This window comes from Acinonyx jubatus, chromosome B1, assembly GCF_027475565.1.
Source record: "Acinonyx jubatus isolate Ajub_Pintada_27869175 chromosome B1, VMU_Ajub_asm_v1.0, whole genome shotgun sequence".
In the NCBI taxonomy this organism is placed as follows: domain Eukaryota; kingdom Metazoa; phylum Chordata; class Mammalia; order Carnivora; family Felidae; genus Acinonyx; species Acinonyx jubatus.
Window position 1 is genome coordinate 43610459 of NC_069382.1, and position 25572 is coordinate 43636030.

At 49.2% G+C, this 25572-nt stretch overlaps 3 protein-coding genes across 4 annotated transcripts in view; 2 read left to right on the forward strand and 1 right to left on the reverse strand.

Annotated features, from left to right (window-relative positions):
* The window catches only part of RAB11FIP1 (RAB11 family interacting protein 1), a 32488-nt gene extending 23500 nt beyond the window's left edge, over window positions 1-8988 (forward strand). For both annotated transcript variants that reach the window (XM_027070419.2, XM_027070434.2), the window contains one exon: window positions 5829-8988. In XM_027070419.2, the coding sequence (XP_026926220.2) occupies window positions 5829-6047 (219 nt within the window). In that variant the 3' untranslated portion in view covers window positions 6048-8988. The remainder of the gene's footprint in view (window positions 1-5828) is intronic.
* Window positions 8989-16812: 7824 nt separating this feature from the next.
* On the forward strand, window positions 16813-21614 carry BRF2 (BRF2 RNA polymerase III transcription initiation factor subunit). The gene is made up of 4 exons (XM_015076087.3): window positions 16813-17558; window positions 18483-18542; window positions 19001-19322; window positions 20289-21614. The coding sequence occupies exons 1-4, from the start codon at window positions 17405-17407 to the stop codon at window positions 21016-21018; spliced, it is 1266 nt and encodes a 421-aa protein (XP_014931573.3). The 5' UTR covers window positions 16813-17404; the 3' UTR covers window positions 21019-21614.
* A 31-nt stretch (window positions 21615-21645) lies between these two features.
* The window catches only part of ADGRA2 (adhesion G protein-coupled receptor A2), a 35361-nt gene continuing 31434 nt past the window's right edge, over window positions 21646-25572 (reverse strand). The window contains exons 17-19 of the mRNA XM_027070399.2: window positions 25327-25472; window positions 24724-24813; window positions 21646-24493 (exon numbers count right to left, since the gene is read on the reverse strand). Of these exons, the coding sequence (XP_026926200.1) occupies window positions 23227-24493; window positions 24724-24813; window positions 25327-25472 (1503 nt within the window). The 3' untranslated portion in view covers window positions 21646-23226. The remainder of the gene's footprint in view (window positions 24494-24723; window positions 24814-25326; window positions 25473-25572) is intronic.

Below are 25572 nucleotides of genomic sequence, written 5' to 3' on the forward strand. Positions count from 1 at the left end.
AATTTCTTGCATAGAACTCTTTCCCTTCTTAAGCTAAATCTCCAGGAAGAATATTGCTTGATTAGAGGGTCTCTTCTCTTTAAAAAGCTTGGGCTAACTTTAAAACAACAACTCCTGCCCACAAATCAAACAAAACCAACCCCCCCCTCCCCCCCCCCCCCCCCCCCCCCCCCGAGCTCCAGATGATCTCTGCTATAGAGTGTCTCCATTCTGCCCTTTCTGGTTCAAAAATCAGGAGGATTTAGAACATTGCCTTGTTGCAGACCTCTGGTCTTTGACTCATTGTCACGTGGGCTGGAGGAGAATGATTTACTGAGGGACTGGTGGGCAAGGATGTGTTGCATTTCAAATATGTGGAGAGGAATTTCCTAACTGACTCCTGGGGTAGTCACTGTCAGTAGAAATGAACCTTATTTCTATTTTAGTTTAGGGCATCTAGAAATTGCATTCAGTCAGAGATCTTACAGTCTTGTGCAGTGTAAGACATCAAGTAGCTTTTCTGTTTTTATTTTTTATTGTTTATGTTTTAAAGTTTATTTATTTTGACGGGGGGGGGGGTGGAGCACGAGCAGGGCAGAGAGAGACAGAGAGAGAGAGAGACTGAGAATCCCAAGCAGGCTCCATGCTGTCCACGCACAGCCTGATGCAGGGCTGAATCCCATCAACTGAGATCCTGACCCTAATCAAGAGTCGGACGCCCAACTGACTGAGCCACCCAGGCACCCCAGTTTTTGTGTTTTTATTCTTTTTTTTTAAGTTTATTTATTTTGAGAGAGAGAGAGAGAGTGAGTGGGAGGGGCAGAGAGAGAACCCCAAGTAGGCACCACACTGTTAGTGCAGAGCCTGATGCGGGGCTTGCAGTCACAGAACTTGGAGGTCATGACCTGAGTTGAAACCAGGAGTTGGACGCTTAACCAGCTGAGCCACCCAGGCGCCCCAGTTTTTGTGTTTTTAAAATAAAAACTTTTCGCTCATGCCTCCTTTACTCCCGCAAGCATTTTTAAAGCATTGGTTAGTCAGTATTACCTCTGGCTCCATTGCACCTGTGCCACCAGGAGCTGGGCTAAAGGGTCCCTGAGATCAGAGATTCAGGTAAAGAGGCTGAGCGGTGATGACAGATGGTTGCTGCGAGCTGTTTAGCATCTTCTAGCCGCCTCGCCTTCTCTTTTGCTTGTACTACATGCTTCCAGGGCCACCGGTAAGTAAGCATCATTCTCAGAATGATCAGCTGTGGCCAGTATGGTGTGCCTGCTGTGTTTTTGCCATAGCCTAAAACCACACCATAACTCGACCAACGCAGCTTGGCTGGTTTCTGTGGGTGTGGAGAGGAGGCCGAGTTTATCTTCCTGGAGTTAACGATATTTACCAGGAAACCGGGCAAAAGGACAGCATAAAAGGGACAGTAATGAAAACCAGGGTCGTGGAGCAGCCTCCCATCCCTCCTTCCTTTTACTGTGGAATGCAGCTGGGCTCCAAAGAGAAACAAACACCTAGCTGTCGGGAAGTGAGCAAGACCCTTGGCTCCCATTTTATTTATTCTTCAAAGCTCATGTAATCAGGGGCTTATCTCCTGGCCCTGATTGAGAGAATAACTTGCCTTACAACAAAGGCAACTGCTGCTTATTTTGCTTACGGTTTGTCCGCCCCACCGCTGCCCCTCTGGCTGACTGCAACAAAGCGCTTGGTCCTGGACCATGCCTCGTAAATATTCTGAGTAAATATGGAAAGTTTCCTGGAGACTGCTATTGGCCCTCTGTATAATAGATGCTTTGTACTAAGCCGTAAATAATATTTATAAAAGTAACTACTCTTTGGAATGTTGCAAAGTAAGACAGAGGTTAGGGAAAGAAATTGCATAGCTAAAGTTATGAAAAGATAGCTGCAGCATTGCTACAATGGCTTTTTTTGGGAGGCGGGTTCCTGTTTTAGGGCCTCCGTTCTTTCTAGATGATTTAAAACTTAGTGTATTATTTACCCAAGTGGCTTTAACACTTCCATTTAAAACTAATACAGCCACCTAGGGGCGCCTGGGTGGCTCAGTCGTTTGGGCGCTGACTACAGCTCAGGTCATGGCCTCGCGGTCGGTGAGTTCAAGCCCCACATCAGGCTCTGTGCTGACAGCTCAGAGCTGGAGCCTGCTTCTGATTCTGTGTCTCCCTCTCTCTCTGCCCCTTCCCTGCTTGCTGCTCTCTGTCTCTCTCAAAAATAACAAACATTAAAAAAAAAATTTAAAAATAATACAGCTACCTAGATCCAAAAATCATCTGTCCTATTAATATGGAAACAGTTGGACCCAAATTTGAATAGACATTATTATTATTATTATTATTATTATTATTATTATTACAACTATGGGAGGGGGAGTCCAATGCAAAAATCCTGGAAGGAAATATGTGACAAGGAATTAACAGATATTTTCTTTGTACCTCTTCCTCACCATGGCTGTTGCTCACTTTTTGTAATGCTGGATTGTTTTGCAGTTTTTTAAATGATCACATGTCTAGGATCGTGTAATGATTTCAAAGTCTTACATTCTTTCCCCTTTGGATTATGAAATCAAATTGAATCGCTGTTTCACAGTTTGTAAGGTATGAAGTATGCATGCTCTTTCAATCCTCTGCATCTATCGTAAGGAAATATTTTAGAGATATGATCAAAGATTTCTGCTCAGGGATTTTAATAAAAACTGTTATGTATAATTTTGAAAACAACCTAAATATCCAGCAATAGAGAGATGGGTAAAGTATAATGAAATTTTAAGCATCTGTTAAAAAACGTGATTTTTGCCAAAATTTAATGACGGGAAAATGCTCACAAAACAATAATTTTAAAATGCTTTTAAGCCATATTCTGCGTGATTCTTAAAGTTTGAAAACATACCATAAAGAAACCAAGGAAACAATAGGAGACCCAAATGTTAAGTGTTGGAGTTGCAGGCAATAATTTTTTCCCTCTTCTGTAGTTGAGATTTTCCATTATGAGGGAATATTCCCTTTAAAGTGAAAAACAGAATTCTGTTATTTTGGGGGGGAAATCAATTTTAATCCATGCCCAAAGTCTAGTTGACTCGTCACTCCCATCTCTGAAGTTTGTCGTGATCTCTTGTGTGACAGTGGGCGCTTGGTTGTCCAGCTCTCTGGACTCTGAGCCCCTGAGCCCCTGCGCATACCTGGTCCCTACTCTCGAGGAATCCCTGCCTGTCCCTCCCTCCAGGTGACAGCTTCTTCATGTTTCTATCTCACAAACCGTCTTACAGAGAGTATCTTATGTGATCCACATTTTTTAATAAAATCCTTACATGACAGAGTTATGATCTAAAAACCCTTGAGAACATATTCTTCGCTATTGTTTCCAAAGAGTACTTTTTTTCTTGATAGGATGTATCAATAGACATGCAACTAGTTTTTTAAAAATTGTGGTAGAGACACCTGGGTGGCTCAGTCAGTTGAGTGTCTGACCTTGGCTCAGGTCATGATCTCACAGTTCATGAGTTCCAGCCCCGCGTCAGGCTTGCTTCTGTTAGCGCAGAACCGACTTCGGATCCTCTGTCCCTCTCGCTCTCTGCACTGCACCACCCCTACCTCCCCCCCCACCCCCCGTGCTCTCTCTCTCTCCCTCTCAAAAATAAATAAACATTAAAAAAAATTGTGGTAGGGGTGCCTGGGTGGCTCAGTCGGTTAAGCGTCCGACTTCAGCTCCGGTCATGATCTCACGGTTCATGAATTCCAGCCCCACTGCAGGCTCTGTACTGGTAGCTCAGAGCCTGGAACCTGCTTCAGATTCTGTATCTCCCTCTCTCTCTGCTCCTCCCTTGCTCATGCTGTGTCTCTCTCTGTCTCAAAAATAAATAAAAACATTAAAGAAAATTGTGGTAAAATAAACATAAAACTTACCATCTTAAGCATTTAAAATTTTTTAAAATTCAAGTGTAATTGGCATTTAGTATTATATTAGTTTCAGGTGTGCAGTTTAATGATTCATCAATTCCATACATTAGTCGCTGCTCATTATGATATACTCTTAATCCCTTTTGCCTGTTTCAGCCATACTCCCACCTACGCCCCCTCTGGTAACCACTAGTTCTCTATATTTCAGAGTCTGAGGGGTTTTTGTCTCTTTTTTTTCTTTCTTTGTTTTGTTTCTTAAATTCCATATGTGAGTGAAATCATATGGTATTTGTCTTTCTGTGACTTATTTTGCTTAACATTATACTCCCTAGATCCGTCCATGTTGTTGCAAATGGTAAGGTTTTGTTCTTTTTTTGTGGCTGAATAACATTCCATTGTATATATTACCACATATTTTTTTTTTTAACCCATTTATCTATTGAGGACACTTGGGCTGCTTCCATGGTTTGGCTCTTGTAAACTATGCTGCAGTAAACATAGGGGTGCGTATATCTTTTTGAATTAGTGTTTTTGTTTTCTTTGGGTGAATACCTAGTAGTGGAATTACCGGATCAGTTCTATTTTTAAATTTTAAAGGCACCTCCATACCATTTTCCACAGTGGCTGCCCCAGTTTGCATTCCCACCACAGTGTACGAGAGATCTTAAGCACCTTTAAGCATACAGATCGGTAGGGTTAAGTATAGTCACATTGTACAGCCAGTCTCCAGAATTCTTTTCCAGGAATGCAACTTTCTGGCTGAAGGTTGTTTTAGAATTATAAATAGAGCAATTGAGGTCTAGAGGGATGTATGCCTTCAACAAGGTAAAAAACAAAAACAACAGAAAGATTAAGGGAGAAGTTGTTTTTTGAAAAGTAGTCCAACATCTCACCTGTTTCTGTGCAGCCTGTGGCAGGTGAAAACCTGCTCTGCGGATGGAAATGTTGGTGTGGGCTTCTAAGCCAGTCGTACAAGCACTGTGCTTCCCTTCTGAGCCAGGGTGGGAGAGGTGGCCTATCTCTCTGATTTCTGGCTAGTGTGTAGGCAGCTTATGTCACGGGACTGAACAGGGCCGTCTATGTGTTTTTGTCAAAGAGTGAATGATGATGCTTCTTATTTCTTTATTATAATATATCATAAATAAATATGTTTGTTTTATTTTGAGGGGGAGAGAGAGTGGGCAGGGAAGGGGCAGGGAGGTGGGGGAAAAAAGAGGATCCCAAGCAGGCTCTGTGCTGCCAGTGCAGAACCTGATACGGGGCTCGAACCCTTGAACCATGAGATCATGACCTGAGCCTTGGTCATGACCCGACCAAGAGTCGGACGCTTAACCAACTGAGCCACCCAGGTTCCCCATGAGGATTCTCTTGACTTAGCTTCCTGTAGAAGGTGGTCTCTTAGCCTTCCTAAGTGAAATTGTTTGACCCTCAGGGTGGTGAAACTGATTGCCTCCGAGTTCTGCAGGCAAAAGTGTCTTGAGGTGGCTCTAGGAATTTGTTTCTTTAAACTTCTAAATCCCCTGAACTACAAATTTCAGGAAAAGTTAAGTTGCGTCCCCCCCCCCCCCCCGCCCCCTTCCCCACACAACTGGAGACTTGGTATGATTAGGTGCTTTTTATTCAGTCCTTACCTAGTGTTTCCTCACCGTTTGGGCCTGGTCACTTTACAGGTGGACATCAGTCATCCCAGGTGTTCACAGACCTCCTGTTGCTACATTGAATAACAGACAACAAAGGCCCTATGTGGCCTGGAAGGCCTAAAATATTCACTGTCTGGTCCTTTACAGAAAACTTTGTCAATAACTGCTTTTCCACCAGAACTGAAAACACATTCCCAGGAGGCTCAGACGGCTAACATTTTCCTCTTTTGTATTTCTTTTAGATATTTGACTTCTTTGCTGACTTTACCACTTTTTCTCCCCCTCTCTCCTCCCCCTAAAGAAATACAACCCATCGGACCCTGCCTTCGCTTATGCACAGCTAACCCACGATGAGCTGATTCAGCTGGTCCTCAAACAGAAGGAGACGATAAGCAAGAAGGAGTTTCAGGTCCGCGAGCTGGAAGACTACATTGACAACCTGCTAGTCAGGGTCATGGAGGAGACCCCCAACATCCTCCGGATTCCCACTCAGGTCGGCAAAAAGGCAGGAAAGATGTGAATCGTCAGCCTGCGACACCGAGACTTCTTTGTGAGTTTGTTTCCACCTGCCCCGGAGGTCAAGGACTCAGCATGCCTGATAACCGGCACACAGGCTCGAAATCACCATCTATCTCCCTTGTGTGTTATCTGGCAAGAGTCCGTTCTACCAGTTGAGACCAGGTTAATTATTACAATGAATCTTTTACTGTACAGTCCCAGGGTTTTGTTTTTAAATGCCACTGTGCCTTTGACTATCCTGTAAATATTTTATGCTCTGATCGGAGACATGGTCATAAGGTCTGCTCCTGGCCCAGAGATTCAGATGGCGCAGGGGATATTCATGTATTTAACATTGGGATGATTTTCTTTCTTTGATATTGAAATTTAAAGATACGTACCCGTTCCTCCCCCAGTCAGTAAAGCGTGGGGCGAAATGAGAAGGACCGAAATGAGAAGGACCGTGTGGTTGGTGTTGCGTTACATACACTTGCTTGGCTTTTGAGTAGCTCAGGGTGGCTTTTGGCTGCGGGTGCTAAATTCTGATACCGTGTGAACCTTCTGGGCTTCTTCGACTTGGTCTTGTTGATTTGACTGGAGCAGGGGAGTTTAAAGAAAGCCCCTGAGTGTGCCTTGCAGATTTTGAACAAGCTGCCTTTTCTAAACGTTAGCTACCACTACTCTCTAGCCTTAAAATGTGCTCTTTATCAATCCTTAGGGCGTGTCTGTAGAGACATGAGAAGTTGAATAGGGAATTAGAGAATCATTTTGCACTCACTTAATGGGGTTGGTCAAAGTCTCATGATAGCCGGGTTCCTAGCTGGCTAGAGTAGCCTAGTCGGTGCCTTGATAAGGGATTGGATGACCCATACACTCACTAAAATGGTTCTGCCAGGTACGGAATGATTTTAGTAGGATTCATTGGCCTTGCCTGGCCCCCGGATTTCCTCAGCAGCATTTCCCGGCGTTTCCCCCACCGTATTATAAAATTATGAAGAGCAAGAAGGTAACACTTAGTTTTGGTTTGCTGTATTTTTAAATCTAGGAGGATACCCTTTTTTTTTTTTTTTTTTTTTTTTAAAGCTAGGACACGTCTTCACTAATAGCACCCAGTTCCGATCCTTCAGGTAGTTTCATTGTCCGGAACCTAATACTGGAATTAGAATATTTCTGCGTTGGTCAGTTTTTTCTCGTGGTTGTGACAGGATCTGATCAAATCTTTACCTCTCTCCCGGGGGAAGAATATCTGAGGCTAGTCCGAGGCTAGCGTGGTGGGCGGGGCTTGAGGATTGGCTAGGGATCGCTTCTCTGTCTGTCCTTGTTATATGGAGGTTAAGAGGCAAGATGGTTGTCAGCAGAGGCCCTTTTCAGGATCACATTTGCTGCAATGTTAGTTTTATCGGAGCACTTTAATCTGAAGGATGATACTGTAACTTGATTTATCGAATTAGCTGTTAATGATCTTTAGCTATTTTATTTAATACTGTCTTACAGTAGTGGGGACCACTGTAAGCCTCTCAGATGCCTTGTATTTTTGGAGTGCTATGAAAGTTATTTACATACCTGCAAAAAGAACCTTATATTCCACTTGAACTCTGAAAATGTGCGTGTATATATTTATTCTGCAATATATTTTTTACTTATAAGTGTATTTTGACTGTGATAACCCAAGTGTACTGGGGTCAGGTGTGGTCTGAATGATTTCTCCTTAGAAGGGCTGGTGTGGAGACCTGTTCACGAGAGGTGGTTGGTCTGGAGATAATCTGCTTCTAGGACCTTGGGCACGTAACTAACTCGGTCAGTGTTTGAGAGGGAAGTCTGGGTAGAGGAGTGAATTCTTGTGCTCTGAAATGCCACTTGAGAACTCTGGAGAATGAAGGACAATTTACTTCAAGGGTGTCTGGCTTCTACCACTGCTGGAAAAAACCCGAATTCATAGCATTCCTGCACCTCTCAGCGTAGATCACCTGGAGGTCATTAGTTAACGACTGTCCGACTGTCCTCGAGGACTCTCGACTCTGGGGGAGAATTTATCTAGGAAGAATTTTAGTCTGCTCTGAGCCATTAGCAAGGGTTGGAGCTCCTCTAACTGGCGGGGGTTGGGGGGGCACACACCCAAGTACACAAAGAGAGCTGGGACCCGCCTCTGGCTGCTGTAAATGCTAACCCAGTTGAAGGACCCTGGGAGGAAGCTGCGTTCTGGAGAAGCTGGAGCAGCTCTCCTCTTCTGGCTGCCTTCAGAAAGAGCAGTCAGGACTTTAGGGAAGCATCCGATTAAATACCAAACACCTTGCAGTGAACTTCAGTTGGAGGTCAGACTCCTGAAAAAATGTCAGTCCTTTGCCCGACTACTTGCTGTCCATCTCATTGGACTTTGACAGGTTTCTTGCCCTCCGTCTTATTCCTGTGTGTTAGCCACATCGGGGTGGCAGAATGGAGGAGCAAGAAAGTCTGCCCTTTGCCTCTGCTGAGTGGAGAGGTGTGTGCACGGATGGGGTGTATGCATGCCGTTTCCAGCTTTGCCCGCAGCGGGCGGCGCTCAGAAGGTCAGAGAGGAGGGAGGATCCTCGCCGCTCAGCCACATACTGTGTTGAAGTCCAGAGGCAACTTAATGTTAAATTAGGATCTTCCCTCCCTGGGTCTTTTTTCCCAATTGACCTTTCTGTTTTCTTTCTGAGAACTACTAATGAATTATCCCTCAAGGCCGAAAGAGTCATTGCCTTAGGTGGAGAACTTAACCTCCTACTAGTCACATCAATGGCAACTCTGGTTTCTCAGTATCTACTATGGGAGCCACTGACTTGACCTCTTCCTCCCTCCGATTGCAGGATTGCCCAGCATTTTTGGATTGTAAAACTATTCCCTGCCTTGTTACTTCGGGAATTTTTAACTTCTTAGGTTTCGTTTTTAACAAGTAACCTAAAATTTCTATAACACTAAATAAAATGGTACTACCTTTCAAAGATTTGTGTCTGTACTTTTGTGTGGGTGCAGCAAAATGTCTTCCGTCTTCTAGAAAACTTCTCTTGGGGAATGACCAGTGTTTCTCACCCCATGAAGGGTCTCTCACCTGGATTCCTGCTGCTTCCACCTTGCCTGGTGCCCAGAGGTCCCAATGCCCTTTCTCCCACAGAGGATGGGACATCTCTGATCCCTTCCCTACGACACGTCCCTCAATCTTGGCCTGCAGGGACCGTGGCATTTACCAGAAGGACATCATTTGAATTTTCTGTCCCCGCTATTAAAAGCTGCCGCCTGTTCCTCAGCACCGGGCACTTTTGGCTGAGTGTATGAGCAAGGTCCCTTCCTTGATCCCTCCACCCCAATCCCCCACCAGTTTCCTAGAGAGTGAAAGGTTCACTGTGGGGATGTGATTTGAATTCATATTGTGTTCACACTGCCCAAGATCTGGGAGCCAAATCCCTGGTTCAGTCAACTTGGTTTTTCCATTCCTGAATAGAGGGTACTGGGGAAGCACAGGGAATCTTCTCCTGAGCTCAGCTCTCCTGGAAGTCTGAGCCTTTCCTGATGAGGTGAGAGGTCGGCCTGCCTCCCAACCATAGTCCATGCTCCAAGGGCCCCGACCTCTTGAAAGGGAGGAGATGCTTTTTCTTGCCCTGTGATAAAAGTCACACTGTAGAGGGACAGAGGTGGGAGGTGGGCCTGGTACAGGTACTGCCCTGTGAAGCCCCTCCGGGTGGGATGGGGGTGGCGCCCCTTAAGGCCTCCCTGGTTACCCCAACTAGTTGTCAGTGTTTGGGGCCGCCATGTAAAGTGATATGAAAGCAACTTCTCTTAAAACACAGCCCTCCAGGTTCAATTTAAGAAAAACAAAAGGAAACAAAACCCTCTGGAAGGAGAGTCTTAGGGAAAGAATCTTTATGCAAATGACCCTAACTTTTCCCTCTGAGGTCCTTCACTTTTTGTTCTGCCCCCCCCCCCCCCCCGCTGTGGCCGCCAGACCCAGCCCTCAGGGGCAGGCTGCTGTGTGTCTTTCAAACTCCGGGCCTGGGCCTTGGAGGGACACAACTCTCTCCTTTCTCTGAAGTCTTCTTAGCTTAGCTGCTAATAACAAAAAACAAACAAACATAACAACAACAACCAGGAAAATACAGAGAACGATTGTAAGATCTATGAACAGCATAAAGAGTGAACTTTCCCAAATCCAGGATTCTGAGCTGAAGGAAGTCAAGCCCCCCTGGACCCTGGGAGCTTGGGCGTCTGTCAGGTGGCTTCAGGTTCTCACCTTGGCTTCCCAGTTGGTGAAAAGCCCTCTCCTGTTCTCCCTCTGAAGGAGTGGTGCCTTTTCCTCTCCCCTACACTCCCTTGTCCACTCACTTGGCCTGTAGATTTTTCTAAGTAATGTCGTACATGCTTATGCCCAGAACAAAAGAAATCCTAAGCTCCTCGCTACCAAGAGGTAACTAACCACTGTTATTTTGATTCTTTGTCCTGGCATTTTCCCTGTTATACAAACAGATACACTTTATTTTTTTAAGAAATTTAATGTGTGATGGGTATTGAAGAGGGCATCTTTTGGGATGAGCACTGGGTGTTGTATGGAAACCAATTTGACAATTTCATATATTAAAAAAAAATAAAAAAATGGCAGCATGACTTTCAAAAAAAAAGAAATTTAATTTGGAGTTTCTTTTTTTTCTTTTCTTTCCTTAATTGAGGTGTAGTTGACCTACAATATTGTATTTGCTTCAGGTGTACAACTAGTGACGTGACATTTTATATACATTAGGAAGTGATCACCATGGTCCAGCTCTTACAGCATGCACTAGACTCCTGTTGCAACCTGGTGTCTTAATTATCTAGATACAATTTATTAACTTAAAAAAAATGTTTACTTTTGAGACAGCAAGAGAGAGAGAAGTGGGGGGGAGGGGCAGAGAGAGGGAGACACAGAATCTGAAGCAGGCTCCAGGCTCCGAGCTGTCAGCACAGAGCCCGACACGGGGCTCAAACTCACGAGCTGTGAGATCATGACCTGAGCCGAAGTCAGACGCTCAACCGACTGAGCCATCCAGGCGCCCCAGATACACTTTAAAATGAAGATGGGAGCAGGCAGTGCAGTAAGTACGGACTGCTTTGAACGTTTCTGCGTGCCTTTGGATACTGTTCTGCAACCAGGACGGATAGTGATCCTGGGGGAGAACGTGCCCAGCAAACTAACCGCCCCCCCCCCGCCCCCCTCCCCCGCACCCCCTGAAACACACATGCACACGGAAGAACTGTGGTGGCCGCGGATACCATCCAGGTTACTTCCGGCTCCGCTTATCATCGGCCGCCTCTGGGTCAGAATAAACGCTTGCTGGGGAAGCACCCCGCCCCGCTGCTGCCCGTGGAAAGCAGTCATTTACCGGGTGTGGTTCTGACGCTTTAACCAGGGCCCAGACATCAGCAGCACAGGCTGCTGGAACCCAATGGATCCGTTCCCATGGCTTCTCTCCAGGTGTTCTCTCTGGGGCTGTGCCCTCACTCTCAGGGGAAGGCGGATTCACATTCAAAACAGGCTCCCTGAGCTCTGTGAGCCGACGTGTCCTAAAGCCCCCAGATCTCGACAGGTTTACACAGAAACCTGTATCTGAGCCCTGGAAATAGTCCCCTTGGTGCCCTTGATAAGCCCTCAGAGGAGAAAGAAAACTGTTGTCCTTGCCTATCAAGTGCCCTTCAGGCTAGCTTTGACTGCAACAGCATTTTTGCATTAAGCATTTGTATTCTTACTAGTCACTACACGCTGACAGGTACTATTTCTAATTCTCATCAAGGTAGATAATATCTCCATCATGCAGATGAGGAAACAGAGTCCTAGACATGGGGAGAGTTTTAGTTCCCCTGGGGTGGCACAGTGAGTAGTTAAGAACAGATTTCGGGCCACCTGGGTGGCTCAGTTGGTTGAGTGTCCAACTCTTGATTTCAGCTCAGGTCGGTGAGATCGAGCCCCTCAACGGGCTCTGCACTGACAGTGTCGACCCTGCTTGGGATTCTCTCTCTCTGCCCCTCCCTCCCTCTCTGTCTCTCAAAAATAAATAAACTTTAAAAAAAAGGAAAAAAAATTAAAAAAAGAAGAACAGATTTGAACTCCTTGTCTGTCTGACCTGGAGGTCTAGAACAGGGGTCAGTAAATACAGCCTGCTTCCTGTTTTTATATGGCCCTCGAAGCAAGAATGATTTTTGCTTTTTTTTTTTTTTTAACATAAAATGAGTAAGTCTGGAGATCTAATGTACAGAATGATGGGCATAGTCAACAACACCACACCGAATACTGAAATTCTTACAATTAAAATAACAGTATTTCATGACACACGAACATTACATGAAATTCAAATGTCAGTGTCCACAAAGTTTTACTGGAATACAGCCATACTCATTTGTTCCCATAATTGTCTATGGCTGTTTCCACGTTATAAAAGCAGACTTGAGGGGTTGTAACAGAGACCTTATCATCTGCCAAGCCTAAATATTTGCTATCTGGCCCTTTACAGAGTTTGCTAACCCCTAGTCTAGGATCACTTTGGGAGTCAAGGAGATCATGTTGTAATTCTCTTGGGATCCTGGAGGACTGGTGCAGGCCGGGAAACGGTATGACTCGATTCCCTGTCAAGATGAGGCCAGCTAAGCCACAGCCTCCCTGAGGAGGGACGTTCCAGGTAAGTAAGCTGACTGGTATTCATGCTCTCAGTCTGTGCAGCGAATGGTGCCCTGGGACCACCTTCTTAGAGTTATCGGATGCCTTTATTCCTCGGAGTTCAAGAAATGGAACACATTAATCCTCAGCCCAGGAAAGGCGATGTGTGTAATGGGGATGGCATGAACAATGCAAAAGGAGGAGGCGGATATGAGCAAGGGGAGTTAGCTGGCACCAGGATTTAGGTAGTTCGTGCTGTAGGCCATAGCGGTCTCACCGTGAGCGCTAGAGAAGATTGAGTTCCCACCAAAGAGTTGAGGTGATGGGAAGGCAATCCAGTCAGAAAGACTCCTCAGCCCGAGCCACCTGCCAGGCTTAGTGTGACAGGAGAGCGTGTCCTCAGGGCTCGGAGTGAAACTGGCTCAGAGTGATAAGGTTTCCTTTTGGTCCACTGAGCTGGGAGGAGCCCAGGGGTGAGGCCAGATTAAGGAGCAGAGGCAGCCCAGCTAGCTCTCCCTGGTGATTTGTTCTAAATTAGAATCGTCTTGTCTCAGAGAAGTTTAGTCTTAGAAGCTGTTGCTTCCTACAGGCCCACCTGGGACAGGTGTTCACAGGAGTGGACTAGCTCCTCACTGAATGCCAGCCCTCAGTATAGAAGGTGGCCCCTGGACACCGGGACGACAAAGCCACATATTCCCACAAAGACTTGCAATCAGAGGCAGAGCTAGATGGGCGAACAACTAAGTAGAATGCACACATCTAACTGAAGGAGGACGTGTGGGAGTTTCCTTCAGCCCCCACAGCAGCAGTGTCTTCCTTTCCCCTCTCCTCTCTGGAAAGAACTGTGGCTTGAGGTCCGTATTTCACATCTGGACCATGGTTGGGGCAGCCTTTCCAACAGCCTCCCCTCCCCAGTAGCTTTCTACTCAAATCCACATGTTCTGGGCGCTCTGCATTCCAGAAGCCCGTGTGCCAGGCACCATGTGGGCACTGGTTATACAGAGACAAGAAACATGGTTCCAGTTTCAGAGGCTGGGGTGGGGGGTGGGGGTGGCATGGGGGAGAGGGGTTTGAGGAGTATCTGGTAAACAGATCATCACTATCACTGAATGACAGTAACTCTTAGAAGAGTCTATAACAGCAGGAAGGGCACTAGGAGGTTGTGTCGGTCCTAATTTCCAGAGAAAGGCAAATAAATGAACTTCTTCCTCAGAGAGTGGAGAACCCCAGACTTACAAGCCTTAAAATTGGTTTTTGTAAATCTTAAGTACAATCTACCCCCCAGTGGGGGGCCCAAACTCAGGACCCCAAGAGTTGCGCGCTCTACTGACCGAGTCAGCCAGGCGCCCCTGGACTTTCAAGTCTTACTAGAGAGCGCCATCTTCTGGTCTGGGTTCTGCCTACCTCCCAGCCTGTCGGAGGGCCAGGCCCTTGGGGTATCACACACTTGTAACTGGAAAAGAGAATCACTCACTCCGCTACCCTTTATAGGCGCTGGTTGAAGGATCATAACATCGCTCTTCCATTTTACTAAGAGTAATGTTGGGAAAAGAAGAATTTTAACGCGACTTTCATGGGCAGAGGACTCTAGTAAAATCCCACTTTTTTTTTTTTTTTAATGTAGTTAGGTTCAAGATCTGCACAAAATTGGGGGTGGGAGGAGTCTGATGCTGTTCTGTAGGGTAATGTAAAGAACCACTCCCAGTGCAATTATGTTGCTCTTGGGAACATATTTCCCCACCCCCGTAGGGATGTCGACTGTAGTGTCTAAAACTAATGGATGTCTCTGAGGGGTGTTTTGTGCACACACAAGCATGCCGGGATTATCAGAATTTATCTGCTGGACAGCCAGAAGTAAATCCTTATCACACACTTCGCACTAGTGGGCAAGTCTAGAGGAGACTTTGAATGCCAGTGCCCACCCAGAGCTATTGTGTTGAAGCCCCCTTGTGGTGTGGGGCTGGAGCGAGTAATTCAAATGTAAGGGAATGAACTGTTGGGGATTACTGTATCTTGGGTTGGGGGAAGGAGGTGAACGCTCCAGTGTGATCCAGTCCTGGGGTAGTAGGTGGGACTTCTCTAAAAAGAAGAGGTCCGCATGCTCTGAGAAAGCAGTCTTTTTGGGATGGGGTGGTATATTTAAGTATGCACATCAAGGAAAGAAACTGGAAAAGAGGGGGTGACCGCTTTTGAAGGTATTTTGGTTTGGTTGTTTTTTAAAATTTAGTTGTTATTATTATTATTTTCTCTTGAGAGAGATAGAGCGAGCCAGGGAGGGGCAGAGGGAGAGGGAGAGTCTTAAGCTGGCTCCATGGGTATGGGAGCCCGACACAGGTTCCATCTCATTGCCGTGAGATCATGACCGTGAGATTATGACCAGAGTCAAAATCAAGAGTCAGAGGCTCGACTGACCGAGCCACCCAGGCACCCATGGTTTGGTTGTTCTTTAAATGCTTACCTCTTGAACTGTGAGGACAGTCTTAGGAAATTTCCCATTTTACAAACATACTTCTCATTTATGTTACGATCACCTTAAGTTCCTCCATCCTTCAGCAAGGTGCATGAACGGTCTCGTGATACTGGTGCGGAAAAGGAGAAAATGGAAGTCTGGCTGCTCTGTGCTCCCAGGTCAACTGACGACTGGTCAGTGGGAGAGCATGCGGCTAGCCCACAGACATCCGAGGTGCAGGAAATTCCGTCGTGCGGTAGTAAGGGAGGGGAACAGCTGTGAGCAGAGGGGGAGGTGCTTCTGAGCCGGAGGGGCTTCCGTTGAACGGGCAATCCTTGTAAGGCACAGCACCTCCTTCCCAACTTATACTAAAGGTAAGCAACATTTGAAGCAGGGAAAGCTGATGCTTGGATTGCAGGTAATACGCAATCTTTGTGTCAGAGATGCCCTTGTTCCCCACTGTGGTCCAGGGAACTCACAGTCTCATTAGGCATACAGAGAGTCCTCTGTACCGACCACTGATTACAGCTCTTTCAAAAGAACCTACCGCCCTGTCTCCTCAGATCCCTTTCTTTTTTGAGGCCCCAATCCTTTGAGGTCTCTCTGGATACATGGTCACTGTGTCGTCTGTCTCTTCAGGTTAGTAAGCGCCATTTTTTATTTTGAAATCTTTTCAGTTCTAGGACGCAGAATTTATTAGTCTTCTAAGGAAGGCAGTTGTATCTTATCTTGTAACCTGTAACCTGTACCTTATTCCTCAAGGGAGTATCCCAATTTGTTAAGGGGCTGACAAAACATCCGTATTCCTCAATCCTTCTGCACAGGAGCTGTCCAAAGATTTTCTGTTCTCAGGGAAAAGTGCTGATCTTACCTTCCGGCCCCAACCCCCAATGTAAGGTTGAAATTCAGCCCAGAACAGCTCCTAAAATCTACTGATGCCAGGAGCCTACTTCTCCATTGTCGGCCCGAGAAACAGATTCCCCGCACACACTTTAGGCACGTGTGCTGTGATGACTGCCATCTGCTTTTTCGGAGTCATATGGACAGACTTTGGTGGTCCTTGTCATTTAACTCAACTTTCTTATTTTTCAGACACAATGGATTAAACCTTTCAGGCGTTAAAATCTTTATTCTTAACGAGTGTGATTACATGACTCTTTTGGCGACTTTTAATTTATATTCAAACATAACATACATAATTTTAAATTTGTAAGCTTGGTTTCTGTGATAGCATCACTGGAGGCACAATTTCGTTCAAGATTCTCTGAGTTATACTATAGCAAGCTAGGAACTTTGTAGCAGAATCTTGGAATATCTTAAAGCTCAGCTTAAGCTCGGTTTTAAAACATCTACATCTGCTTGAACCCTCCAGTTTGCCCAAAGCCTCATCACTCCATATTCTTTCACTATCAACTCCCTTGGATATTCCTTGCCTAGTCTCTGAAAGCATTTGAGTTTGCCACTCGATTAAAAAAAAATTTTTTTTTAATGTTTATTTATTTTTGAGAGAGAGCGAGAGAGAGCGCGCGCAAGCGCTTGGAGGGGGGAAGGGCAGAGAGAGAGGGAGACACAGAATCTGAAGCAGGCTCCAGGCTCTGAGCTGTCAGCACAGAGCCCGAAGGGGAGCCTGAAGTCATGAATTGTGAGATCACGACCTGAGCTGAAGTTGGACGCTTAAACGACTGAGCCACCCAGGCGCCCCTTGTCACTCTGGATTTTAATTCAATTCCCTCATTCTATAGTTGAGAAAAATAGACTGCATAGACAGGAAACAACTTGCCTGGGAAAGCCACTCTGGAGAGTAGAACATAATTTCCTGCTTCCTCACCATACTTTGTACTATGGCCAAAATCAACATTTGTTACCAAAGAGTAACAGAGAATCTACGATTCCCCCAGCATTTCAGAAGTTAGACTTGTTTGGGAATGGCCACAATTTCTTGTCTGTTATGTGTGTCCACGTGAGAAGAAATCTCACCTAAATTTAACTCCCCCCGCCCCGGTCTGGCCCACTTCAAACCGACCGCAGACGCCTGGGGAAGGCAAGGCGAAGACGCGGTCCACACCAGGAACCTTCTCTCCTAGCTCACGTTTCTACCCGAGCCCGCAGAGACCAGGACCGGAAGTGGCGCTCCGGTGGCGTACAGAACTACCTATGTAAACCGCGTTTGCTCTGGCCGGAAGAGAAAGGTGCAGCGCTTAGAAGGCTCCCCTCCGAGTACCGGCTTCCGCGCTGTTGCTGTTCCGGACGTGCGAGTAGATACCTGAAAGCTTCGGAGACTCTGGGTTGTGACATGCCGGGCGGAGGCCACTGCCCCGATTGCGGCTCCACTGAGCTCGTGGAAGACTCTCACTATTCGCAGAGCCAGCTGGTGTGCTCAGACTGTGGCTGCGTCGTCACCGAGGGAGTCCTTACTACCACCTTCAGCGACGAGGGCAACCTCCGAGGTATTTGTGCCGGCCTTTCCAGGGCCGGGGTTATAGGCTGGGGTGGTGGAGGGATTGACATCAGATTCCTCTTATGCCTCTCACGCCCTCTCGTTGTCACGTGTACACTTAACTACGGGAGAAAGTGACCTAAAGTGAAGGAGCGCTGCAGGAGGGCAGGGACGGCCATTCCTCTGCGTTTTTCTAGCACCTGGTACGGTATCTGGCATGTATTAGGTCTCATAAACGTCGACCAAATGAAACAGAGAAACAAGAGTTTCACTCAGTTTATCTAGTTTGGGTGTGATGGACGGATGGAATTCTTTACAAGTGCGGACAAAGTATGAGCCCGAAGGAGCCTTTAGCCCTAATTGACAAACACATCTTTTTTTTTTTTTCCTTTCTTTCTGAGTCCCTGACCAGTGCAGCCCTCAAAATCAGCAATCAGGAAAATTGCCTGGATTGGATATACAGGAGAGATGGCTGCAAATTTGGAACTCTTGAAGCCACTTTAGTGCAGTCTTAACCTTCCTCAGTCTCTGTATTTAAAAAAAAATTTTTTTAACGTTTGTTTATTTTTGAGACAGCATGAACGGGGGAGGGTCAGAGAGAGGGAGACACAGAATCTGAAACAGGCTCCAGGCTCTGAGCTGTCAGCACAGAGCCCGACGCGGGGCTCGAACTCACAGACCGTGAGATCATAACCTGAGCTGAAGTCGGCCGCTTAACCGACTGAGCCACCCAGGCACCCCTCAGTCTCTGTATTTGATACTGCTTGTGAACGTAGAAAACCAGATGGACTTTTAATGTGCAAAAATGGGCACCTTTTTTGAGACAGGGAGCAGAGCCTAATGATATGAATTCTCCCTGGTTTTGTGTGGCGGGAGGCCAGGGGTCTGGTGAATAAAGGCTAAACAAAGCTATTTGTTGTCCCTTATCTTACAGAAGTAACATATTCCCGAAGCACAGGGGAAAACGATCAAGTTAGCCGCAGCCAGCAACGAGGTGAGACTCAACCTTTTATGAGACAGTGGCCTTAAAGAAAATTCTTCTGATGGTCCAGCCCATCCTCTTGCTTTTCCTGATTTCAGCATTGCTATGTAAGGTAGAGTAGAAGAGAATGGTAGTCTGAAATAAAGAATGGAGATGGTCTAAGAGAGGCGGCAATTCAGTATACAGTGTGGGTTTGTCAGGGGTATGTTAAAGGTTGATTTAAGCATCCCAGATCACACTTTGGCTTGGCTCTGAATCACACCAGCCCCTGAAGAGTGGTGGGTTGAAATGTGACTTCTTTCCCCAGATTTCTTTGTGTCTTTAGAATGACCTCACCAAGCGTCACTCCTGTCATCGTAGAAAAGTACATCATTTGTGCAACTGGTATGGGAGGCAAGTGTAGCAGAAGTTGCTAGGAGCCACTCAGTAGTGCCTTTGACCCCTCTGACTCTGGCTGTGGGCTTTCTTAGGTCTCCGCCGAGTGAGAGACCTCTGTCGAGTCCTGCAGTTGCCATCAACATTTGAGGACACAGCAGTTGCCTACTACCAACAGGCGTACCGGCACTCTGGCATCCGTGCTGCCCGGCTGCAAAAGAAGGAGGTGCTAGTTGGGTGCTGTGTCTTGATCACCTGCCGACAGCATAACTGGCCCCTAACCATGGGAACCGTCTGCGCCTTGTTGTATGCGGATTTGGATGTGTTTTCTGGCACCTACATGCAGATAGTGAAGCTCCTGGGGCTGGATGTGCCCTCGCTGTGCTTGGCAGACCTGGTGAAGACGTACTGTAGCAGGTACCTGCCTACCGGGAACCCCCGGGACGGGATGGACCCTTAGCCCTCCATCTTCTTACCTTTCTGTCACTTTTTCACCAAAGCGCATCTAAAGGGATTTGGGAGGAAAATCTATATTCTCCCTCCCTCGTGCTCTTGTAGTCTCTCTTCCTAGTACTTGTCGATAAAGCTGATTCCATTTCACATTTCTAAACTGTTTGGCATTTCCGAATCCCTTTGCCTTTACTGCATCCTGATGCCTGATGTAGGCAGCGCAGGTATCAGCCTTGTCACCGGGCCGCTGAGTTGCGGCTCTCACGTTGTGCGTGGCCTGCTTGGCTGTGTGCGACCGCCCTGCCTCAGCAGGATCATCTGCAAGTGGAGGTGACAAGATGTTAGTGACTGGGCCGGCGGTGGAAGCTACTGCTTTTTTTTTCATTTTATTTTCTTTAGGAGCCACGTTCTTTTCCTCTCCTCTTCTCTTCTCTTCTCTTCTCTTCTCTTCTCTTCTCTTCTCTTCTCTTCTCTCCTTTTCTTTTCTTTTCTCTTTTCTTTTCTTTTCTTTTCTCTTCTTCTTTTCTTTTCTGAAAATAGAGTAGAAGGCACAGGCTACCAGTGTCAAGTTGTGTTGGGTTTGCTTGGTTACTTCCTAGCTGGATGACTCTGGGCCAGATTTTTAACTATAAATGCACATAATGGGGCGTAGAGTGGATGATAGGAGAGCATGTGTAAAGCACGGAGAATACTGGCCGACGGGGTCGCTGACACATTAGCTTCCCCCCTGCATGCTCCTGCCCTTCACCTCACGGGTGGGAGACGCAGCCTGTCTTCTCTCAGCACCTGTATAAACCCGCTGCCAGCAAGTTTGAGTATTTGTTCCAAGAGGACAGAATAGCCCACCTGGAGTGGACTGCTTTTCTTCACTTGGGAAGAGCAGTCCCCTCCCCCGTGGGCATCGAGACCAGACTCTCCTTTTGGTCATTTCAGCTTCAGACTGTTCCAAGCCTCCCCGTCTGTGCCAGCCAAATACGTGGAAGACAAAGAGAAGATGCTGTCGCGAACATTGCAGCTGGTGGAGCTGGCGGATGAGACGTGGCTGGTGACTGGGCGGCATCCCTTGCCTGTCATCACTGCTGCTACTTTTCTGGCATGGCAGTCGCTGCAGCCTTTGCATCGGCTGACGTGTTCCCTGGCCCGTTTTTGTAAACTGGCGAACGTGGACCTGCCCTACCCCGCTTCCTCCCGCTTGCAGGAGCTGCTCTCCGTGCTGCTGCGGATGGCCGAGCGGCTGGCCTGGCTGCAGGTTCTGAAGCTCGACAAGCGCTCTGTGGTGAAGCACATTGGTGACCTTCTCCAGCACCGCCACACGTTGGTCCGCAAGGCCTTTCGCGATGGAACGGCGGAGATGGAAGCTGGGGAGAAGGAGCTGCGGGGAAGGTGCCAGGGGCCAGAGCAGGGAAAAGAGGAGGTGGCGAGTAGTTCCTTAAATTTGCCTGAGGGGAAGCGGCCAGCTAGTCCCACCCCTCTCCTCCCACCTTGCATGTTGAAGCCCCCAAAGCGGATCTGCCCCCCACCCCCAGTCTCCACAGTCACCGGAGATGAGAACATATCTGATAGTGAAATAGAGCAGTATTTGCGTACCCCTCAGGAAATTAAGGACTTTGAAAAAGCTCAAGCTGCAAGACAGGCTGCCAGGAGTGTTTCTAACCCTCCCTGATGTACATCTGGGGGAGCACTCACCACATTCTGACAGCAGCTTAATAATAATCCTGTCCTATCTGGAGAAATCAGCATATGTAAGTCCTTAGGTGTTTTCTTGTTTAAAGGAACCGAGGGACTCTGCAATTACCTGGACCCTGGGTCCTGGAATACAAGTTGGGAGCAGTGCAGGGACCATTGGCTTGGAGAGAATCGGTCCTTTGGTGCCGGAGAAGTGGCTCATGTTTGTATTACGTGGGATGGCTTTCCTTCTAGACTGGTTGGAGGAGGTTAGGCTTCTTCCTGGTTTGAACCGGGTACAGTGCTGCTGCTACAGGACCGATGATGGGCCCTTGCTGCTGGTGTGGAGCGGGTGGTATCTTGAACAGTATCAGCCCCCAGAGGACAGGAACCGGGCAGCTGTGGGCCCAGTGTCCACCTATAGGCATCGATGGGTTCTTGTGTATGAGGTCATGAAATCCTCCACTTCATAACAAAAGGACCGTGGGTGGACTAAGGTTATAGCTCAAGGGCTTTGCAAAATTTTAATATATTAAAACAAGAGGCATCTGCTAGAAAACATTCTATTGTATAAAACTCAAGCTTTTAAAAACATGTTTTCTTTGGCACTTTCCATCCCCTCCCTCCCTTTTTTCCCCAGCGTATTGCAAAAGCTCTCCAGTGCTAAGGCATTGGCAGGGTATGTAAACAGCAGCCAGCATATGTGGAAGAATAATACGAAGCTTTTTTTTTTTTCTTTTTGTCTAATATTGTCTGTGCAGCAAGCATAAATAACAGGATTCATCCCAAGGTGTGTGGGTTTTCTCCCCTCCCTTATGTCTTTTGCCTTCGTGATCAGGCTGCAGTGACATGGACGCTGGGAGGGGACCTAGACCAGGTCTTGTTTTCCTGTTCTTCACCAGGCCCAGGTTTCCCTCCACCTTCATTGGGTCCTTTAGTAAAAGGCTGGTGGTGACTTTTTAGGTTGGGGGAAAATATGGATGCTGGTGTTTAAAAGTAGTGAAGGCACAGGGCCCGAGTGAGCTGCAGGGACCCTACCTGATACCTTGAGGGATTCAGCTTGGGAGTCTGTGAGGCAGGAATCCAGTTTGATGTTTGGGAGGTTTCTCCCTAACCTGACTTAGAGGTCAGTTCTTGGACTGGTCCTTCCATATGGCCTCATGGAGGCAGGGAAGTCTCTTCCTCAGCCCCATGGTGTTAGAAAGCTGAGACTAGGGGTGTGGGGCTTGCAACTGAACAATAAGTGCGTCCCCAACACTACCACTACCTTGTGGTAGAGCCTCTCTTCGGAGCACTGTTTATAGGGCCAGGTTTAGGGCGTGACTGCCTTCAGCTCCAAATCTAAGCACTACGACTCTCTACTTCCCTCAGATCCTTCCCAGGCATCTGGCAGAGTCAGCTTCTCAGGTGTAGGGCCTTGGCTTTGTCCTGGGACGCCCCGTCTACAGCCCTGCCATGTGGTGTGTGGACCACTCCTGTGGGAAGTGTCCCACCGTCCCTGATGGTGCAACCTTCCCACCTGCACCCACCCCCTTCCCTAGAACTCCATCTCCAGAGCTGCTTTCACACGGTTCTACCTTCTCTTGCATAGTTTATCTGAAAAGCAGCACCTATAGGTCCTGGTCATCTGGCTCAACTGCTAGGCTGGCCCCCTGGTTGGCCGAGAGCAAGGTTGGGGAGAGGCCCTAGGATCTAGGCACAGCGGGCTGACTTCTGACGAGGGCAGTGAGGAGAGAACGCTGTTCTCAAGCTCCTGTCATCTGTGTCTTCCTGATCAGGCCGATGACCATCAGTGAGGCACGGTGGATAAGCTGTGGGGAGTACCTAAGGAGGAGCCCACCTGGGGACTCTGGGGGGGCAGTCTCCCACTCCACGGGCTGGCAGGACCTCCCCTGCTACCCTGGACGGCACCGATTTGACTGCCAAAACCAGCCTGGGCTGGGACGGAAATGTATCATGCCTGTGGTCCTGGGATTGTCGCTACCCCAGAGGGACTGCCCTCTGGGCGGTGGCAGGCCTCCCCCTGTGTTTTCCCCAGCCTCCAGGACTAAAGCTGGTGTGCCGAGCCGCAGCCGTGGGCGCCTCTACCTCAAACCCGTTGATGTACCGGTTGACGTCTTTGAGGCCTCGCCCCCCCCTCCCCCCCAGCAGCCTGGGTGACAGGGCCACATGGCCAGCCTGTCCTACAGCGTCGCCCACCCCCGCCCTAGACGGTGGTTTCGCTCTTCCAGAGCCCCGTCTTCATGCAGGCGCCTCCGGCTGCCTCCGTGCCCGTCATGGTGATGTCGTCGTACTTGGCCCCCTTGGGCGCGCCATTCAGACTGGCCGCGTTGAGCGGGTACGAGCGGCGCTTGCTCTCCCTCTCCAGCGCGCCGCCCCCGCCGCCCTTGAGGTTGTCGCGACTGGCGCTGCGGCGCTGGCCTGGCCGGCCCGCTTCGGGGGGCGGCGCCGCACTCGTGTCGCTGCCCTCCGACGGCGTGAGCATGGGCTCGCCCTCGAGCTGGAGGCCCGGGCTGTTGCGGCTGCTGCCCGGGTAGCTGTCGGACGGGCTGTTGTGCAGGCTGCCGCTCTCGCTGGACAGCAGCTCCGGCGCCCCGGCCGCCGCGCCCCCGCGCAGCGCCTTGAGCCGGTTCTTGGAGCCGGCCTCCCCCGCGCGGTGCCCCTTGACCCGACTCTTGTGCACTCGGCGCCCGTGGTGCAAGTTGTTGGCGTGGCGGGGCGCGAGGCTCCCCCGGGAGCCCGTGGGCTCTGGCTCCCCTTCCCCGCGGGCCACCACCCCGGCCTCGCACACCTGACTCTGGGCCAGCTGCAGGTTGGTGAGCTTGCAGGGGCCCAGGGGCGGCGCGTGGCCGCTGCTGCCGCTCGGGGAGGACTTGAGGGAGGGAGGCCCCTCTCCGAACACGGGGGAACCGTCCTCTGAGGCGGCGGGCACGGCCCGGGGTGAGGCGCCGGGGGCGGAGGCGTGGGGGCAGCAGGCACGCCAGGAGGCCCTGACGTCCCTGCGCCTGGCACAATGGTGGGTGAAGACGAAGAGTCCCAGGGCGGAGGCTGCCACCCCGTACAGGCAGCTGCACACCACCCGGGGCAGCCAGCGCTGGGACACGGCCAGAGCCCCACAGGCCCACATGGCCAGGTACAGGAAATGCGTGGTCACCAGCGCCCCCAGTTGGACTCCCGGAGAATAAAGGCCGTCACCATCCTCCGGGGGCCCGGGTGTCACCAACCCCGCGCTCCCAGTAGCCAGAAGGGAACCTGAGTCATTCAGGAAGGGGCCGCTGCTCCTGGGCCTGGTGGAAGCCCTGAGCTCCTCCCCTGGCTCCAGGGAGACCCTGCTGGTGCCCCCCTTTGGGCTCTGTGCCAGAGGACCCCTTAAGCGCAGCCCTGCACACAGGAAATAGATCCAGGTGATCAGCAGAATCAAAGCCACCGGGATGTAGAAGGCTCCTAGGCTTGGACGCCACACCAGCCAGCAGCTGAGGGGAGACACAGGCAGTGCATGAGGAGGGGGAACACGTCTGAGGTGGCTGGGTGGCTGGGGTGATAGGACATGGTGAGTGGAAAAGCAGAGGTTGGCTGAGTCAACATGCATGGGTTTGGGGTGGGTCGCCGGCTGAGCGGGCCTGGCAGGTGCCCCTGCCAGGGAAGTAGAAGGCGTCCAGTGTCAGGGTGGGTGGGTTTGGGGCGGGCAGGCAGCGGCGCTCACTAGGGGCTGTGGTCCCGGTAGTTGTGGATGTTGACAGCAGCTGTGATGCCACAGATAATGAGTGGGATCCCTCCAGCGATCAGATAGAACCTGGGGAGGAATGGGGTTTGGGGATCAGAGAGATGGGGAACCAAGGGAATTGGAACCAGGTGCCCGGAAACCTTGACTCAGGGTCTCTGTCCCATCCTCTTTCCCCTTTAAATTCTGTCAGAATTTTTTGCCTGGGACGCAAGGCCCCTACGGGGCAGGCTCAGTAGATTCCTAGGGGACTTGGCCAAGACTGTTCTAAGGGACAGAGGCTAGAATTGCTCTCTCACCCTAAACACTGCAGAAATCAGGGTGCTGCTCATGTGGCCAGGACCCCTGTCCAATGCCCTTTGGAGTCTCTTCCTTCCCTGGCTTTGTCATGCGGGAAAAGCCCTAAGGGTGCACCCACCCCATGGCCTTGGGCAACCTGGTGCCACCTAGGGCCTTTTCTCTTTGGAGCCTGATCTCCCAGGATCTTGGACCCACCCTGCATCCACCCTGGGAGGACAGAGCTTGGTGTTCTATACCCGCCTCTGAACCCTTCACCCTTGCAAAGCTGACAGTCGAGGCATGTACCGGAGCATGGGACGGGGAGCGGGCGGGGCAGAGTCCCCTTCTTGTGGAGGGGGCGCTCTCCAGGTGAGCTCCTTGTGGAGGACGCGGGCCTTCACACCCATCCAGAGCAGTGTGGACAGTGAAGAGTAGTGCAGAGTGACACCCACCTGCAGGGTGAGGCCACTGAGGCTGGGGGACGGGGCCGCTACGACTGGAGCCCCCCCCAGAGCCTCAGTGCGCAGCGTTCTCCCGCTCCTCCCAGGTTCC